Below are 19,177 nucleotides of genomic sequence, written 5' to 3'. Positions count from 1 at the left end.
ACAGAAGAATGTGAAACAGTGCCATTTCCGAGAGCTGAGAGAAGTTTTGTTCTGATGAAACAGGTTTTGCAAATGTCCATCTGTGATTGGATGAATAGCAAACTTATCAGAGTAAACTATTTGCTTTTGAGTTGAAAGTTGTTGGCCAGGCAAGCTGTAATCTGGAAGTCTTTCTGAAGTAGAGGCCTCTGCTTTACAAATTGAACAGGGGTGAAACTGATTTGAATGTTATTTTCAAAGGAAAGCATTTTAAATGATAATTGAGTTTTGAGTTTGAGCTTCAGCTTTATTTGGAACACAACCCATTATTTTTTAATCCGCAGCACCTTTGACGCAGGAGGTACCCGGAGTGTAAAAGGGGGTTTAAGAGGTACGTGTGTGACAGTGAAGTTTGGGGAGCACTGCATCAGAAATACAGCATAAAGTATAGTCTAGGGTAGTATAGGGCCTGACTCACCACAGCACAATCAGAATGACTCGCGCTCACCCCCTTCTGTGGCACCGGCCCTGATAATCCACAGATATTTTCATTTTCACCTGGAGCACAGCCAGTTTAGGGATTGGGCCACTGATGACAGCACAGCACAGACGAGGGACAGGCACTATTGCACTTCGAAACTACAAAACGCACACAGAAAGAGTATTGCTACTGTGTTGAATTGTTCGCTTTTGATTGCGTCCTGAGATACTGGCCTAGCCCAAAATCATAAATGAAGATGTTGAATAAAGAACTTTCCGCTTTCATCTGACATCTGTGAAACTTTTTATTAGGCTGCAAAATGACATTCAACCACATGGCAGAAAGGTGCAAAACATACTGTGGATGGTTAGCGGACATGTAGGTGGCTCTGAAACACTTTATTTCTGATGCCCCTCATTGTCTGTGCTTCTTTTTAGTGCCTCTAAAAGCTGACCAAATGTTCCCATTGTCCACAAGCAAAAGCACATATGGTGCTCACAAAAAGGCCATTCAAAACTGAGACAAAGCAATTTTTGTAGTAAAAAAGAAAATAATTCTCATATATATTACTTTCTATATATATATAGTTTTTTTTTGTAACAATAGCCACCGATGGATAGAGCAGAAAAAGCAACATCTACAGTCATCTCAGGAAAGAAAATATTTCTGTTGGACGTTGAAAGGACACTCACAGAACGATCGTGACATAGAGTGACACAGCAAATCATTTCACCTGCACCTTTTTAACACATTCAGCGTCGCCCATATAGTCTCTTTGTAAATGCACATTTTGAATGGCTTTTGTATGCAAAAATAAATTATATACATATGTGTTTTTTTTATGTTTTTGTGACATTTTGATAGCAATACTGCGTAATTTGTGTTCAGTTTATGTTGTAAGCATCTAGTGAGCGGTCAATGAGAGGATGAGAACAACAAGTACTCCATGGCAGTTTTGTTCAGTAAAGAAAAACTAAAAGTTAAACAACAAAAGTAAACCATATGAGCCTTTGGAATGCACCAGCACCTCACCCAAAAACCTCCGGTGCACCTCGGGCGTGAGTCCACACGGATAGTAGACCACTCTTGGGCATATGTCCATCTACCTACGCAAAGCCACCGAGAAAATAAATCTGCTTCCGATGGGGCAGCTGCTCAAGGGGCAGAGGTATTAAGCATAGATTTTCCAGAATGAAAAATGCCCTTATAATCTCTCTCTGGCCACGTCATCGCCAAAACTCTTATGTAACTATACTCCATACAGCCAGACTACCATGCGCTGCCGTGCTTCAGGTGACATCCATTTCATCATCATGCATAATATTCCCGATTGTATGTCGGAATAATCAGGTCTTGTCCAAGCCGAACTCCTTTACCCGGGCCGGCGCTGCATAAAGCTTCTTCAAACAGGACCAAAGCTCACAGCGTGTAACAGCGGAGCATGTAGCACAGGGATAGTGATCCGCGGCACTTCAAAGCCCCGGCTCCAGCTCGTGCCTGCTATGAATACAGTGCAGCATTGTCAGTATGAAGAAACCAAAGGGAACGAGACGGGGTTTTTTTTTCTTAATTTTTTTTTTCAAATAAGGATTCAATGAGAGCTGATCTGGTGAGGCGGAAATATGGCATGACAGTTTGGGTCACAGTATACAGTACGCTGACGCAATGGTGCATCTTCTTCATGTCTTCAGCGCTCCAACTGAAGAGACACCGGCTTGCTGAACCGTGTGAAAAAATGCTCAAAACGTTGCACCCTTTTCAGTTTAGCAGCAGCAGCAGTAAACAGGAAAAATGACGTTGCTTCCAATCCGGGGCTTTAGGAATCAAACGCCCGGTCTTCGCAAATCTCCAGAGGGGCTTTGCTGGCACCCCCGAACACCTCCACGTTGGCGTCCACCCACGGCACCACGTTCCCGGGCATGTACGCTGAGCAGTTGGCCAGGCCCACAATGTCCACTGGCCGCAGCACCCGGTCCCACATGTTGAACTGGCTCAGCTCGCCCACAAAGGCCTGGGTGGCATCGAAGCGCCCTCCAACTATGTCCTGCAAAAATGGAGGTGACAAGAGGATAAATGTTCATGGTTTTGGCAATGAAAAAAAAACATCAGTATCGTGCTATAGGCTGTTTGTACTCAACACATTAAAGTCCTATAAGCCTTTCACAAACATGTTAGCTAGCTTTATTAATATAGAAGTACCATGACCCGGAACGTCCAACTCTCCCAGGTTTGAGCTCATGAGTTTTCATCTTCTTGGAGTTCACTCTGTCACTCCTGTCTCTCCTGTGGCTCACACATACAACACTCTGTCTGTGCAATTCCCACTCTCTGAAAACCCACCTGTTCTCTGCTGGTCCAGGGAGGAGTTTTCAATTTAAAATAAATCAATTTCATCCTCATCAAACTGCCTGACAACACTGCCTATTAATTAGCCCACTAAACTTTTACTGGAACGAAAACGAGCCTGTGACAGGCCGACAAATCTCTAAAGCAGATGTGGTTAGAATAGATGGCGCACCTCAGGGCATCTATCACTGTACGTTTAATAAAAGCACATACACAATGCAGTCGTTGCGCTAAAGGCTAAAATGACCCGCTAAAGCAGTTCTCAAGGGCGTTCTGCTGATGTTTGGCTCCAGACGGATGGGGCAATCTAGTGACTGCAGTTAAAAGTTCACTGGCAGCGACATATTCATACGATTGTTTTGTATTGGGGTGGCCCAGAGGTGGCCCTTTGTCATTCTAGGGGCAGGCACGTATCTCTCAAATATTAATATAGAACTGAAATCATACATATCAACATTCTGGTACACTTTGATGCATAACTGTGTTATTATTTATGGCATGTTTTTGGCCCCCACAACAACACACCTCTGTGCTACCCCTGGCCAACACACCCCGGCGCACTGGCAGAATTCATTTCATCGATATGATATATGTCATCATAGTTTTAGTCCATGCAAGATTTTTCTCTCTCTTGAAAACTAATTAAAAATGAAGAGTAATTAAAAACTATAATTAAATTTCCAAATATTTCATAAACATAAACATCATTTTATAAACATAAAAGGAAACAAAAGCAACAAGCGAAAACAAACTCTGATTAATCAATTTGAATATGATTGTCTTTTCCATCAATAAGCCTCAAGCAATATAATAAAGTAGAGTATGTGTGATTATTGCAATTCCTTTTTTTTATATTTCTTACATCTGCGTCCACATTGATGAGGTAAACCAAACAATTTAAGTTTTAATGATTCATTCACAATGACTAAAAAACACCTATGCTCTGGGAGAAAGGGGTCTCAGGCCCTTTGCTAAGAGCTGTCTGTTCCCTGTATGACCGCAGCAGGAGCTTGGTTCGTGCGTGTTGGTCTCCGCCAGGGCTGCCCTTTGTCACCGGTTCTGTTCATTACCTTTATGGACAGAATTTCTAGGCGCAGCCAGGGGCCGGAGGGTGTCCGGTTTGGGAGCCTCAGGATCTCATCTCTGCTGTTTGCAGATGATGTTGTTCAGTTGGCTTCAACAAACCAGGACCTTCAGCACACTCTGGGGCGGTTTGCAGCCGAGTGTGAAGTGGCCGGGATGAGGATCAGAACCTCCAAATCCGAGGTCATGGTTTTCCATCGGAAAAAGGTTCAGGTCGGTGGGGAGTCCTTGCTTCAAGTGGAGGAGTTCAAGTATCTCGGGGTCTTGTTCACGAGTGAGGGACGGATGGAGCATGAGATCGATAGACGGATCGGTGCGGCGTCAGCAGTGATGCGGTCGCTGTATCGGTCTGTCGTGGTGAAGAGGGAGCTGAGTCGGGAGGCAAAGCTCTCGATTTATCGATCGATCTACGTTCCCACCCTCACCTATGGTCATGAGATTTGGGTAATGACCGAAAGGACAAGATCGCGAATACAAGCGGCCGAAATGAGCTTCCTTCGCAGGGTGGCTGGGCGCACCCTTCGAGATCAGGTGAGGAGCTCAGTTACCCGGGAGGAGCTCGGAGTAGAGTCGCTGCTCCTTCACAAAGAAAGGAGCCAGCTGAGGTGGCTCGGGCATCTGTCCCATCTGTCCCGGATGCCTCCTGGTTGCCTCCCTCGGGAGGTCTTCTAGGCGTGTCCTATTGGGAGGAGGCCTCTTGGAAGACCCAAGACACAAGTTTTTGTTTGTTTTGTTTTGTTGCTCAAGATGATAATGTAATCCAAAAGTAGAACCCCACAGTAATGGTTGCCAGGTCCCAAAGCTATTACCAGTCTGAAAATGAAAATTGTGTCTCGTACTTCCAAAATCCCAGCGCCGGTCTCCAATCAAGTCGTAATGAGAGCCAGTTAAGAGCACATCCCACAGACATTACCTTTAAAGGTCCCTGAAGCCATTTTACTGATAGGAATCTTTCAAAGAGCTGTTCGAAAGGCAGTTTGATTTTTAGATTGATTTCTTTTTAGAAGTCAGCCAGATAACGCATATTATTTGAGACCAAATAACATAACACACCTTTTGATTAAAATCACCCAAGCAGGACTGTTTTTTTACCCCTTGGAATACGTGCATAAATAACACTTTGTGCCAAAATGTATGAAAACAGGCAATACATCCTTTGCCAAATTCATTTTGAATGCAGAAAGCTTTCACACGTGTTGTCGGCTTTGCTGTATATTGCATTTAAAAGATATGCGGAAAAAAATATCAAACCTTTTTACACCAAAATGCTGTTTGAAGCATTTTAAAGAGATAATTTGGTCAGGAATGTAATATAACTTTCTTTACATTATGAATTGTATTTTATGACACTTTTGGATGGACTTAAAGGGTTTAAGATTTAGTTGTGTTATTATTGAAACTAACCCCTTCGACCTCTAAGGTTCCCATATTCTCATCTGCCCTGGACCAATTCTGTACACTATATCAAGGTTTTGTAGATTTTGATGCATTTTTTAGGTTTCTATGAGCAAAACCATATACATTATACATTTCAATTTTGTCCAATGTATGGTCAAAACTTTAAACCTAAATATTCCAGAACATGTCAGTACGCAGATAAAACCTTATAAATCTAAGGGGCGATTTGTTGCCAACATTAACACTGCTTACTTGTAGAAACAAATGCAGGTAGCAGTTACTGTACAGCACAGTAATAACTAGGGTGTAACGGTTCAGCTATCTCACAGTTGGGTTTATGTTGCAGGACCCACGGTTTGGTGCAAGTATAATATATAAAATAATCAGTTGGTTTTGAAACAAAATATTTCTGAAATGAATAATAATAATAATAATAATAATAGTAATAATGCATTGGTTTTATATAGCACTAATCTGGACACTCAAAGACGCTTTCATTGCCATAAGATAAGATAAGATGGTACTTTATTGATCTCACAGATGGATAAAGTACCATCTTATCTTATCTTATGGCAATGAAAGCTGGTGATAGCTGGTGGTGGTAAGCTACTATTGTAGCCACAGCTCCCCCGGGGTAGACTGATGGATGCGAGGCAACCGGGTTGCGCCATCGGTCACTCACTACATTCACCCAGGCTTCCTGATGTTCCCAAACGGTCTCCCATCGAAATACCGACCAGGCACTGCCCTGCTTAGCTTCCCAGATCCGACAGGATCACACAAAGCAAAGGCGGTATGACCCATTACAGTATTTATACAGTAGAATAAAATTGACAATGCTTTCAAAGCGTCTTTAAAATAAAATGCACCTCTGGGCCCCTAATACAAAACAAAACAGAAAACCAAATTGCAGTGCTCTAAACTTAAAGTTTTGCTTTCCACGTGGCAGCTAAAACACTCAGAGTAGCACATTTGATTTGAGGATCGTGTTTGGGCTGTTCTTGGACAACATTCTGCTTGCACTTTTTTGGAAACAAAGCTTCTGAGGCGAATTTTGACCAGGATTTGATCTTGCACATTTGTCTGCGCCTCTGACGCTCTGGATCTATAATTCACCGCAGCCTGGTCATCTGCAGGAGAAACCATTACAAAGATTTTTGTACAGGTGTGGAGGATCTACAGCCTTCAGTGTAGCTCTAAGTGATGATGACACACATGTGCTCTGGAAGCGCACATACACACATGACACATGCCCCGGACCTTGCACCATCACTTTACTATGATACATATCGTCAGATATTTGCACCGCATTGCACCGTAGCACAGTGCATTGTTACTCCTCTAGTAATAACATATAACATAATAATAACATAGTATGGAAATAGACTTGCATTGAAAGTATAATAACAGTAATCATAGTTATTACATGGTAACATAACATACATTTTTATTCATGGTGCTTTAAGGCAATTAACAGTCATTAGGGTATTTTCTGCAAACAGGGCAGGAACATGTATTACCCCGTCTTATTCCTATAGTCACTATGCTGTTTCCATCCCACTACCACGTCACTATGGTGCTGTAAAGTAAAGTGTGATCTGAATATAGTATGTACCACTCACCTGCTCTTGCCCCAGGATGATCACCCCTCCCGGTTTGATGGGGTGCCACGGGGCCAGGTTGTCCCCCGTGCCCAGGCGCTCCCCGTCCTGGTACGCCTCCCAGAAGCCGTCCCGGGTCGTCCAGGTGATGCAGATGTGGTGCCAGCGGCCGTCACTCACAGACAGAGGCAGCTGGGCCACCTGGGACGGAGGCAGGACAACACAGAGGAGGGGAGATCAGGACAAGAGGCACTTAAGTGTAGACTCAAGTTATTCTCAGCTGGTGGGTGGGGACACACACGTGGGTTGCAGTGGATTGTGGGCCAAAAGTCAATGTTGATGAATTGTTTTTGATAGTCAGCCCTATAGGATCAATGCTTGAATCAATAGAACTCTGTGAAGCAGTACTGTTTTCTAATAATATATGAGCTATACACGGGGGTGGAGGCTCGCAACTGAAACTTTTTATGAGAAAGATGGGCTACATCGTTTGAGAACAACTGGATTGCACCAAATTAACCGAACGTAGGGCAGCTTTGGCAGTCTGCCCATTCACGATTCAGTGCTTAAGGGGAGCAATGCACTCAAGAAAACGACTCAAGAAAAACACACTCAGAACTCAGTGATTTGAATGTGATTCGACACATCGGCACATGGTTATAATTGTACTGGCTTAGCATTGTTACCAACGCCTTAAGATGCATTTTGGCTGGATTACTCAAGCACATAAGCAAAGCTGTCACGCACTAAAACTTTTTAAAATGCACATAAAGTGTTGGATTTGTGTCTGAACCAGGAACTTTGTCTTATTAGATTTTCTGTCCATTGACATTTACTGAATAACAATTGAAGTGAATTACAATTATTACCAATATTTCTATGACAACCGTTTTGTCATTTTATAATTGACGCAAAGAAGGTAATTGTATATAAACGTGAGGCCTGTGTTACGATGCACTGTCAGAGGAGGCTCCCAACCAATGGAAGTGTATTAGCAATGAGAAATGTAATTAAGCAAGTTGGGGCTTTTAAGCGACAGTGAATTGTCCAGATGAGCCTATAGACCACATCCAGGTGACGCCAGAAATCATTAAAAGCACTTTGGTCCAGCTGGTTATCCTTCATGCATTTGTGCTTTGTTCACATATTTTTTAGACTTTAGCTCAGTATTCAACACTATAATCTCACTCTCAATCTAATACACAAACTGCTCCACCTGGGGATCAACACGCCACTGTGTAACTGGCTGCTGGACTTTCTGACGGGGAGACCACAGGCTGTACGTGTTAGCAGAAAGTCCTCCAGAACCATCACGGGGGCTCCCCAAGGCTGTGTGCTGAGCCCTCTCCTGTTCACTCTGCTGACCCATGACTGCGCTCCAAAGTATGACTTAAACCTCTTCATCAAGTTTGCAGATGACACAACAGTGGTGCGTCTCATCAGCAACAGAGACGAGTCAAACTACAGGAGTGAGGTGAGCAGTCTGGCCATGTGGTGCACACAGAACAATCTCTCTCTAAATGTGGAGAAGACAAAAGAGATTGTTGTGGACTTTGTAAGAGCGCGGGTCCAGCATGCTCCTCAAACAATCAACGGTGCTGCAGTGGAGAAGGTGACCAGCACTAAGTTCCTGGGTGTGCACATCACAGAGAAGCTCTCCTGGACCATGCACACTACATCACTGGTCAAGAAAAGTAATCAGCGTCTTTACTTTCTCCGCAAGTTGAGAAGGGCCAGAGTCCCAACCTCAGTTCTGTGCAGCTACTACAGAGGAACGATAGCATCCTGACCAGCTCCATCACTGTGAGAGCCGTGAGAGCAGCGAAGAAGATCTGCGGAGCCCCTCTCCCCTCTATTAAGGACATGTACCCCTCACATAGTCTGTACCCTTCACATGTACCTTCACACCCATCACACAGTCTCTTCAATGTAATGCCTTCAGGGAGGAGACTGCGGAATTCACGGACCAGTTCCAGATGACTGAAGAACAGTTTCATACACAAGGCCATCAGGAAGCTGAACTCCCTGCCTTCCCTGCGCTCCCAACCCTCACTCCCCACCTCCCCTTTCCACAATCAAGGATGAGAGAAATACAATTTCAAATCATGCACAAATGGGTTGACAAGTAAAACATCTTTGAATCTTTGAATATACAAGAAAAATAAGCAGTTATTTGGAAAACTATGGCATTATGACATGACATCATCGCACACTGCTACTCATTGAATACATTTTTATGCATTAATTATGTAATTAAAACAAGTACTCTCATATACTCTCATATTTGTAAAGACAAATAGTGCCAACACTATAAAGATACAATATAAGTATTGAATTCCATTTCATCTACATTGCTCTGAAGCCCAAAAGTTCTACTGATGCGTTAACAAAAAATATTTCACTAAATATGTCTCTGTGCTTGTCTAATTAGGCTTCAGAAACAGCACTCAGGCTAAAAATACCAATTATAAAACTTATTCTCTTGCTTAAGGATACCAGGTGCCATGGATACACCTGAGAATTGCCAGTGTTGTTGAGAACTTTTGTCAAAGGAAATCCGTGCAGCATCGAGATTCACAATTTGAGAAAATTGCATTCTTATGAAATCTTCCCAACAGAGCGACAGCTGGGATAGTTTGCAAACAAAGAGTGTGATAATACGACGCAGTATCCACAAGGCAAGTACAAACCACATGACTCATTCATTATTCAAATGAGAGCAACTGATCTAATTTTCACTAAGACACACTTTTACACTTACTATGCAGATACAAATGTTGTTACTTAAAGGCTTCTCTAATTATCATTAAACAAAATACAGCGATACAGCCACAAGGATCAGGCATATTCTTTGTGTCAGTCCCAAACCTAACAAACATAACATTTTTAATAGCTTATTGAGTTTGACTTATCAAACCAGTGCTTGTATGTGTTTGTTTGTACAGTGTTTGGAAAGAAGACAGAAGAAGAAACTAGAAACATTTTTAGATGTAACCGCTCCCTCACTAAAATGCCTTCTACATTGCAATATGTTTGAGTGACTCCAGGACGGCCTTCTTACGATCTACTCAGGCTGAAGGAATGGTTCTGTTTACTTATGAGCAGATATCAAAACAATCTGGCACCAGCTAGCCCCAGCGTGATGCACCACACTTGCAGACAAGCACAGTAATGACAAGTCCTATCAAAGGCACGGATAAACCCTACCAGACTTTGAAAAATCAATATCAAGGATCAAAAGGATCACATTTTTATTGTCAGTTCATTGATATGAATCGAAAAAGAAAAATATTTGCACACATTCTGACATTTTTAGCAAATAAAGTTAAGTCATCACGCACCAAAGCCAGACAAAGGTGCACTTTTAATAGTGTTGAGGCAGCATTCGTCCCACTCAGTATGCACTCAAGTGAACAGCATAAACAGTCGCCCCCTGGACCCTGTTACTACTGCCAACAAATGCAGCATGATGACCACACATATTCACTAATCCTCGCTCCCTGCTCTGCTGCTCTCGCTCCATCTCAGTGCATCAGAACTTTTTATACAGCAGCCCCTTATTCTCCTCCTTTACTTCACCTCAGCTCAAAGACTTCTCCTTGGCTTTTCAACTCCTGAGCCCTCTCTCCAATCTCACAGGTTTTTTTTTTCATTCTGCCATCTTTTTCTAATCTGCCGCTTCCATGCATAATGAATGCATTTATGGGACCTCTGTAACGTTTGTGCCAATAAAGCCCCGTGTTAAAAAGGTTTTGGGGAAGTGTGGTCTATTGGTAATAAATAGTGCTTTTCAAGATGCTCAAAGTACTTTTTTGTGCATTATTTATTCACTCTCGACTCAGTGGTGGTAACTTATACAGTCAGGCCCATAAATATTGGGACATCGACTCAATTCTAATGTTTTTGGCTCTATAAACCACCATGCTATTTTCACCCAAATCAGATGAACGGTGTAGGAATTACAACCGTTTGTGTGTGCGCCTCCCACTTTTTAAGGGACCAAAAGTAATGGGACAAAGGAACAATTATAAATCTAACTTTTTCCTTTTTAATGATTGGTTGCAAATCTTTGCAGTCAATTACAGCCTGAAGTCTATAAGGCATAGACGTCACTAGACGCTGGGTTTCTACTGCAAATGTCTTCAGTTCCTGCTTGTTCATTGGGGCATTTTCCCTTCAGTTTTGTCTTCAGCAAGTGAAATGCTGCTCAGTTGGATTCATGTGGCGACTGACTTGGCCACTGAATAACACTTCACTTCTTTGCCTTAAAAAGCTCTTTGGTGTCTTTGGCACTAGCGTTGGGTCATTGTCCATCTGCACTGTGAAGCGGCGTCCAAGCATTTGGTTGAATATGAGCTCAAAATATTGCCCAAAACACTTCTGAATTCAATTCAACAGTCACATCATCAATAAATACAAGGGAACCAGTTCCATTACAAGCCCAGGCAATGATGCTGCACCACCATGTTTCACTGATGAGGTGGGATGTTTATGATCATGAGCAGTTCCTTTCTTTCTTCATACTTTTCTCTTCAAATCACTCTGGTACAAGTTGGTCGTTGTCTCATCTGTCCTCGGATGTTGTTTCAGAACTGTAAAGGCTTTTTTTTAGATGTTTTTTGGCAAACTCTAATCAGTCTCCTGTTTTTGAGGCTCACCAGTGGTTTACACCTTGTGGTTGATCATTTGTATTCTCTGGTGAAATCTTCTCTTGATTGTTGATTTTGGCACACATACACCACCTCCTGGAGAGGCTTTTTGATCTGGCCTATTGTTGTGAAGAGGATTTTCTTTACCAGGGATAGAATTCTTTCGTCATTCACCAGATTTGTCTTCATTTCATTTCATTTATGAATTTATTTGAATGGGACAGTGCATATTAATGAACAGTCCCATAAGGTAAAAAACTAAGACAAGAACATACAAAATATAGAACACATAAGACAAGATTTATAGAGCCAAAATTACAAGAATTGAGTCGGTGTCCCAATATTGATGGACTTGACTGTATGTAAGCAGTCACATTTGCCCTGAGTTAGACTAACCGAAGTGTGACGGCCAATCTGCGTCATTGGCTCCTCAGACCACCATTCGGTCACTCACACAATGGCACAATGAGCCATTGGGCAATGAGAGAACTGTAAGCATTAGTCAGAGTTTAATTCAAACCCTCAAGCTTTTGGATTCGTGCAAAATATCTAACCACTGTCGCCCTAAAAAGCGCACTCAAACAACCAACTTCAAGTTAGGAAAAATATAAATTAGGATGATTTCTACAAGGAATCAGAAACTTGGAACTGTGTCTAGAACCACAGGTACTGGGAGAGCATCAAGTCCACCCACCGTCCTAACAACCATGACGTCTCACACAACTTTTTCTGTTATGTAGCTGGAAATTTACATAGTTGATTGAGCAGCAAAATGATTCTGTAAGTTTTACAATAATTTGAAGAAGTGCAGTGATTTTTGGATTTGAAATATCTTTGTCACAACATATCAAGCGTTAAATTTGCCTTCTACACTTAAGTTTCATAACAGTGAAAGGCCTATAGTCTTTAAACATTCAAAGCTCATGGCCAGTACATCTGTATCGGACTCTGTGTTCTCTGATTGTATGTTCATATTAACATGCAGCACTGCTGCTGTGTGCTACATTTCACCAATAACATTCAGTATTTATGCGCTCCAGCCTGGATGCTCATTAGCATCTGTGCTCCACATTTACTGACATCGTTATACTGTGGGCTCATAGGACTTACAAAGAGTGATGGTAACTTATGATTTATCTGCACAGTGGTTATAATCCAGTGTAGCCTCATGATTGCACCTGATGAAACTGTTGCTGGGATTTGCATGATTTGAGGGATGGACAACAGTTTCTAGGTCAGATAAAGAGGGTGTCTTGCCCAAAGACACTTCAGTGCAATGCTGAAAACATACCTTGTCGTTAACGAGAAGCTCGATGGGGTTGTTGCCCCACTCGATCAGGACAATCTCATTAGCCTGTCCTGGGACGCCGTAAGAGAAGGGGGTTCCAATGCCAGGACTGGCGCTGGACTTCAGCCACATGCAGATAGTGAAGGCATACATCTCCGGAAGGCTCTTCTTAATCCGTCCGTACAGATAGTTAGTACGAAGAGGCAGGGACACCTTGAAATCCTCGGGTGACTTGAAGGCATTGTTATCTGTTGACAGACATATGATTAGCTCAAGATTATGCTAGGAAAATAAAGTAGGCTTATGTGAATATACTTTATGAAACCTGCATGAAATTTCAGCCAAATTACAGTGGCTAAAGATACATCGTCTAGAGATAGTCAGGGTTACTACTCTCTGCTTTCCCAGCTCCAGTGCCTCTCTTGTTTATTTCAAACGTCATTTCCAGTTTTTGGTCTAACACAAGTGAAGGTGTGTATATTCTCTTGGTCTCTATGGTTCATATGCACCTGGAGCTGCAAGCGCTGTCCTTCACAATACTAAGTCCAAAATCATTGTGAAGTGCGTCAGCATGGCTCTGACACAAATGTTGATCTTAATTGAATGCAATAGGGCCCAAAGAAATACTGTTGTTTTCTTTTTTAGAGAATCTCCATTGAATAAAAGTGCTTGGGGTTTCTAAAACAGTTATTCAAAATATGGTGTCCAAATGCTGAATGCACATTTTAGGGGTATCCCAGTTAGAATAATTTGTTTTTTAGGTATCCGTGTAATCTCCCCTTATATTTACATCTCGTCTGTCAGCAAAAAAGTACAAAACCCAACCTGCTGGTGCTAAATCTGTGACGGATGGTATGGAGAGATGGTGCCCCGTTTGTCACACATAGTAACACTTACTTTTCTCCAGCTCCGTGATGCGCTCCATGAGTGTGTTAAGGGTGTTTTCGGTGCGTTGGCGGTGGGCAGCGGTCTCGTTGTACAGCTGGCTCTTCTCTTCTTCCAGCTCGGCCACTTTGCGCAGCAGCTGTGTCTCCAGGGCGCCCAGTCGCTGTCGAAGCAGGTCGCGCACCTCGGGGGGAAGCGGGGCCAGGGCAGACGACACGCTGTTGGTCAGAGACACGCTCGAGGTGGAGTTTGGCAAGCGAAGGCTCTGCTGCTGTTGGGACAAAAGGCAGGGTTGAAATATTCCAATGACTACTGCACAGAGAAGTTTGAATATTAGAAGATAAACAGAACAACAGAACCCGGCTTTTTTACTCACTCTTCACTGTTTCTAGTGTTATTTGCCGCTTCATCCACTGTTTAATTAGACAGGACATTTTCCTAATGAATGTCTATTGATGGTTATAACAAGAATGATCTTATATGTGTAACAAAAACAGATGTAGGTGTTATTAAACTCAACAGGCCAACACAGAAGTGGACCTGTGTTTGTCGTTAGTGTGTCACACCCTTCAGCCTCTCTGCTGGCACCCAAATTAAAGATATACAGTGCCTCCTGAAAGTACTAATACACCTTGAACTTTTGCACATTTTGTCATGTTAACAACAATAAACATAAAGATTTTATTTTGATTTTTTTTTCCACTTCACAGTTGTCTGTGTGTGTGAACTTTCAGTTAAAAAATTGTAAACAAAATCTTTATGTTTATGGTTTTAAACATGACAAAATGTGTAAAAGTTCAAGGTGTATTAGTACTTTCGAGAGGCACTGTACATTGTCGGAAGATTTTGCAAAGTTTAACTGAGCTGTTCAAAGTAGAAGTGCATGACACTTTGTAGACACCGTATGAAACACATTTCCTGCAAGCACTTTTCATTATGTTGCTTATTTGAAAAAACTAAGAAAGTGGAATGCAGATGTAACTGATGATTATGGTATAATATCTTCTCAAATTTTTAGTCTGAAGCAATGCATTACAGAGAGAGAGAGCGAGAGAGAGAGAGAGAGAGAGAGAGAGAGAGAGAGAGAGAGAGCGAGAGAGAGAGAGAGAGAGAGAGAGAGAGAGAGAGAGAGAGAGAGAGAGAGAGAGAGAGAGAGAGAGAGAGAGTGTTTAAACTTACATTGCTTGTTAGAATATTATGACATGTTATACTCTAGTACAGGGGTCCCCAACTGGCGGGCATGGGTCCAGATCCGGACCTCTGGAAGCTTTAGTTCGGACCCCAAAGCCTTTTCATCCTCTCAATATACAAAATTTCTATGGCTGAATTAAGAATCATCTAAACAATTTCAATCACATTGAAATACAATGGCAAAATTATTGATTCATTGATCAGCTCTACTATGTAAAGACAACCTGTGCTCATGTTTTAACATTTTCAAGAGCAATGCATATGTCCGGACCCTGGACATATGTTGAAAGTTACAAAAGAAATGTTTGCGGACCTTGAGCTCATTTAGTTGGGGACCCCTGCTCTAGCGACCAACAAGTTGCATAAAGAAGGTCCCGAGTTCAATTCCTGATTGTTTCCACAACAACCCAGAACATGGACAATAGGTGAATCCTCCAGCTAGATACTCCTCATCATGAACCTACAGCTCAAGATGTGGAGATGAGTTTCTGTGTGCTGCACTGCGGTCGCCCACTGCTGTTGTCTTTGATTTACAAATTTATGTTTCACTCAATCTGTTGTCTTTGCAGTGAGGGGACTTTGTTGTTGGGCTGTAATTATATTTGCATCAAGTACTCTAATTATAAAACAGAATTTTTTTTTGAATAGTTGCAGTGTGGGAGTTGTATTAGTTTCCACAACACAAATCCTTGAATAAAACTTTCTCACAAGGTTGTATGAACCCTTTTCACGTTTAAATAATGTACTTTATCTCTTAAGAATGAGCCTAATTGTAAGTAAAGTACACTCGATTGAGCTTTTTACTGTATACACCCCAGATTGAACATGATTTGCGGTAAAATGTGTAATTTCATGTTCTATCGGTGGTGTTGTTGGTGACCTCAATAAGTATAACGTCATCGGAGCCGACTTTCTGCTTGTGCCTGGCAGGTGTTTGGTTCGTAAATTGCACATGCAAAATAATGTGGTGTGATGATGACTTTCAGTGAGAGGAAATTGAATTTGTCTACGACCTGGCTTAAGGCCAAGAGATGTGGCCTGCTTTTTAAATACAAGAGTGACACAAGAGGTGAAATCCATGCACCGTCAAACTTCAGTAAGTAATACAGAACCAATAACAAACAACTATGCTCATTTTAATGTGACTAATAACTACTCTCATTAACTCACTTTGTTACTGAGGTCAACATTTTTTGCTTTGTAACTTCGGTGAATGTTCTGCTATATTTAGAAAGGTGACGTGAGAATGCACGAGTCAGCAACACAGTTAATCTCAATATTCCAATTGGATCCGGCGGCCAATCTCCTTTATCAGCCCAGATTTAGAGCTGTGTCCAGATGATGACAGCATGTCCCGTGCAGAGGACACGGGGCATGTGACAGTGATTGGTGTCTGTCCAAACACGCCACGGCTGGGTCAGGTATTAGAAAGGTGTCATGTGGCATCACCAAGAGTTCACAAAGGCCTGACTGCATGGTTTTCACGCCTTCCAGTAGCCTATATTGTGTTCTGCGGCGTATTATAACCTGGAAGTAGCAACTAATTGCAACTGATGCTAAATATTAGTGGAGGCTTATATTCATTCATTCATGCATTCATACAATACATTTAAAATGTTCAGTCCGTATAACATATGAACGTATGAACATAAATGATCATATTTGGCTAAATGTTTTGAGAGCAGCCATGGCAACAGATCATTGTAAATATTATAATTATTCCAATATGAAATCAAGTTAAGTCAAGTGAAAAATAAATAGGCTTAATATACAGTAACGCTTTATATTACGGTGCGCTCGTTAAGTATTAATAAGGTACTAATAAGAATTAATAATATGCTTGAAAAGTATTAACACACTGCTTATTATACTTTTATCTGTTAACAGTTATACTAATAGGCCATTAATAATACGCTTATAGCCAATCCTAAACCTAACCCTAAAATGATGGTTATTAATACTAACCCTAATGGTTATTAATACTTAATGAGCTCACTTTAATCTAAAGCGATACCCATATTGACGCATGAGGTCATTTTGCAAATCACTATAATTCTCAGTTCTCAGGGATCATACTTCAGAGCAAGACTAGATGGTCCTGGTTCAATAACTATTATTCTTAAGTCTTTGGTCCAGATGGTTTTGATAAGTCCTGCTGGCGTACGGCTGCCTTTGCGGTCATCTTCATCACGTTAAGCAGATGCAGGTCAATATCTGTATGATTAAAATGCAATATAATATACATCCTCGGAGCTGCAGAGGATGCCTGATCTGATCAGAGTATTACAGGCTCTAATCAAGGGAAAAGGCGCCGAGAGAAAGTGCATAAAAGATGGGTTTCAGAGACAGATACAGCAATGCAGCAAATTTATCTAAAATAATCTGGTACAACAAGCAGCACTGTGGTCCTGTTTGTGCATGTGGAGGTCAGGTGGTGAAAAATTGTCCACTCAGACAGTGGAGATAAAGCCGCAGCTGTAGGTGACCTCAATTCATGTAAATATAATCTTTGTGGAATTAACACTCGTCAAATCTGCAGTATGCATACTAAAAGAGCTTTCTGATGGATTAGGAAATAGACATAATTTAATTTCCAGTGTGATTTAGGTGAGATTTCCAGACACCATCAGCTGTGAAGAATTAGTCTTGTACGGCTGATGAAACGTATGTAGATCACACACGAATGCACACAAGGGCACATGTTTTATTCAGGGTTGCTTAGTGAATCCCACACGCGCCCATCACCTCTGACTAGATTTGGAATCTCAGTCCTCATTAATGACTAATGATATCATCTTTTCCTCCTGCGATCGCTCCTTTAAGTGACCCTTTGATCTCAGACACACTGACTGCACACAGATGTGCCATGACTGCAGACATGTGAAAGCATGGGCCACCATTAAGTCCAGCAGATTTAAGACAGCGTATGTATTTGGGCCAAAAGATCAGCTTTAATTGGCAATCACTAATCAAGTTTTTGTCAAGTTTATACATTTGCTAAACTTTAAAGCAGAAACGTTAATCCCAAACCATCCAGTGGCGTATAACCACAACGTATCGCGTTCTACGATGGACAAATCTGATTTATAATGCAGCGTTTTGTCAGGTGCACGCGCTCAGGCTTTCTCTTACCTCCAGATTTTCCAGTCTCCCCTTTAGGCTCTGCATGGTCTTTCCCAGCTGGTCTATGGTGTCCCCGGGGTCCCGGGGCAGGTCACCCATCGTATTCTTGCCGTAGTCTTTGCGTCTGGAGCCCTGACCCCGGGACTTGCTCTGAGAGTCATCCGCGGCTGCCTCGCAGCGCGCCAGTTTGGAGTTGAGCTCTTTGATGGTGCCCTGCTGGCTCACTATGGTCTCCTTCTGCTGCAGAATGGTCTCCCGGAGTTGGATGATCGTGTTTCGAAGCTCTTCCTCCACGGAGCTGCTCGGAATACGGTTCCCAGACGGACCGTAACCACAGCCCGGTTCCGCGCCCGGAGGAATGGCATTGCAAACAAAGCGGCTACCTGTGGCATCTTGAGTCCGCACCATTTGCCCGCTCACCAAGTACCAAAGCCCAAATAATATGAGCATCCCGCCAAGGTGCACCAGTAAAACTCGGAATGAGCCTTTTTGAGTTTATCTCGAATCCCTTGAAAATACTATCACCACTTTCAATTTGTTTAATACACGCAACAAACTGCAGAGCTATACTGTACTTCAAGCGCAAAACATCCGAAAAAATACAGCAAAATTGTAACGTGCCACAGCCATCAATCACGTGCAAACTATCTTGTTTGATTTTTTTTTTTTTTTTACAAATAAATCTAAAATCTTACTTTGAACAGAGTAACTTTACGAGTAAAAGCGGAACGCGTTAATCCCTCAGAGGTTAAAACTTCCCTGGTATCGTCGTCTTGGTAAAAAAAGACCACATCTCCATCCAGACAAGAGGAAGCGAGTTGTCCCAGCGCAGCCGTTGCGCGCGGCTGGATTGCCAGTGAGTGGTGCTGAAAAGACAGCGACGAAGCTCAGCCAGATTATTATACCGAGATGCGCACTGACGCTTCCGCTCCTCACTCGTGCGCAATTCTCTGCGCGTGCGTCATTAGTGGACCACAATGGGTCCAGCTCATATAATGGACAAATAAAAGGGACTTTGAATGCATCATGGATTTTGGAAAGCAATAAGACTCAGTCAAGGATGAGCGCGGTGGAGAATGCATGTGGATTTCAGAGTTCATGCGTAAAGTGCTATGGATTGTACAACCAAATGTCACTTACCTTTCAGGGCGAA

General features: G+C 42.2%; 1 protein-coding gene across 1 annotated transcript; it reads right to left on the bottom strand.

Annotated features, from left to right (window-relative positions):
• Positions 1-739: 739 nt before the first annotated feature.
• On the bottom strand, positions 740-18,885 carry nptx2a (neuronal pentraxin 2a). The gene is made up of 5 exons (XM_079563860.1): positions 18,034-18,885; positions 13,723-13,981; positions 12,829-13,073; positions 6,910-7,089; positions 740-2,504 (listed from the first exon to the last, which is right to left on the bottom strand). The coding sequence occupies exons 1-5, from the start codon at positions 18,472-18,474 to the stop codon at positions 2,277-2,279; spliced, it is 1,353 nt and encodes a 450-aa protein (XP_079419986.1). The 5' UTR covers positions 18,475-18,885; the 3' UTR covers positions 740-2,276.
• Positions 18,886-19,177: the final 292 nt, after the last annotated feature.

This window comes from Gobius niger, assembly GCF_951799975.1.
Source record: "Gobius niger genome assembly, chromosome: 10".
Lineage (NCBI taxonomy): Eukaryota > Metazoa > Chordata > Actinopteri > Gobiiformes > Gobiidae > Gobius > Gobius niger.
The sequence above is the reverse complement of the archived record's forward strand: the minus strand, read 5'-3'. Positions and strand labels throughout refer to the sequence as shown.

What these genes read in the sequence shown, in the direction of transcription:
- nptx2a (XM_079563860.1), bottom strand. Translation starts at nt 18,474, where the DNA reads ATGCTCATATTATTTGGGCTTTGGTACTTGGTGAGCGGGCAAATGGTG. An exon ending in GGAGACTGGAAAATCTGGAG is followed by an intron (nt 13,982 to 18,033) that starts GTAAGAGAAAGC and finishes TTGTCCCAACAG; the next exon opens with CAGCAGAGCCTTCGCTTGCC. An exon ending in TCATCCTGGGGCAAGAGCAG is followed by an intron (nt 2,505 to 6,909) that starts GTGAGTGGTACA and finishes CCATTTTTGCAG; the next exon opens with GACATAGTTGGAGGGCGCTT.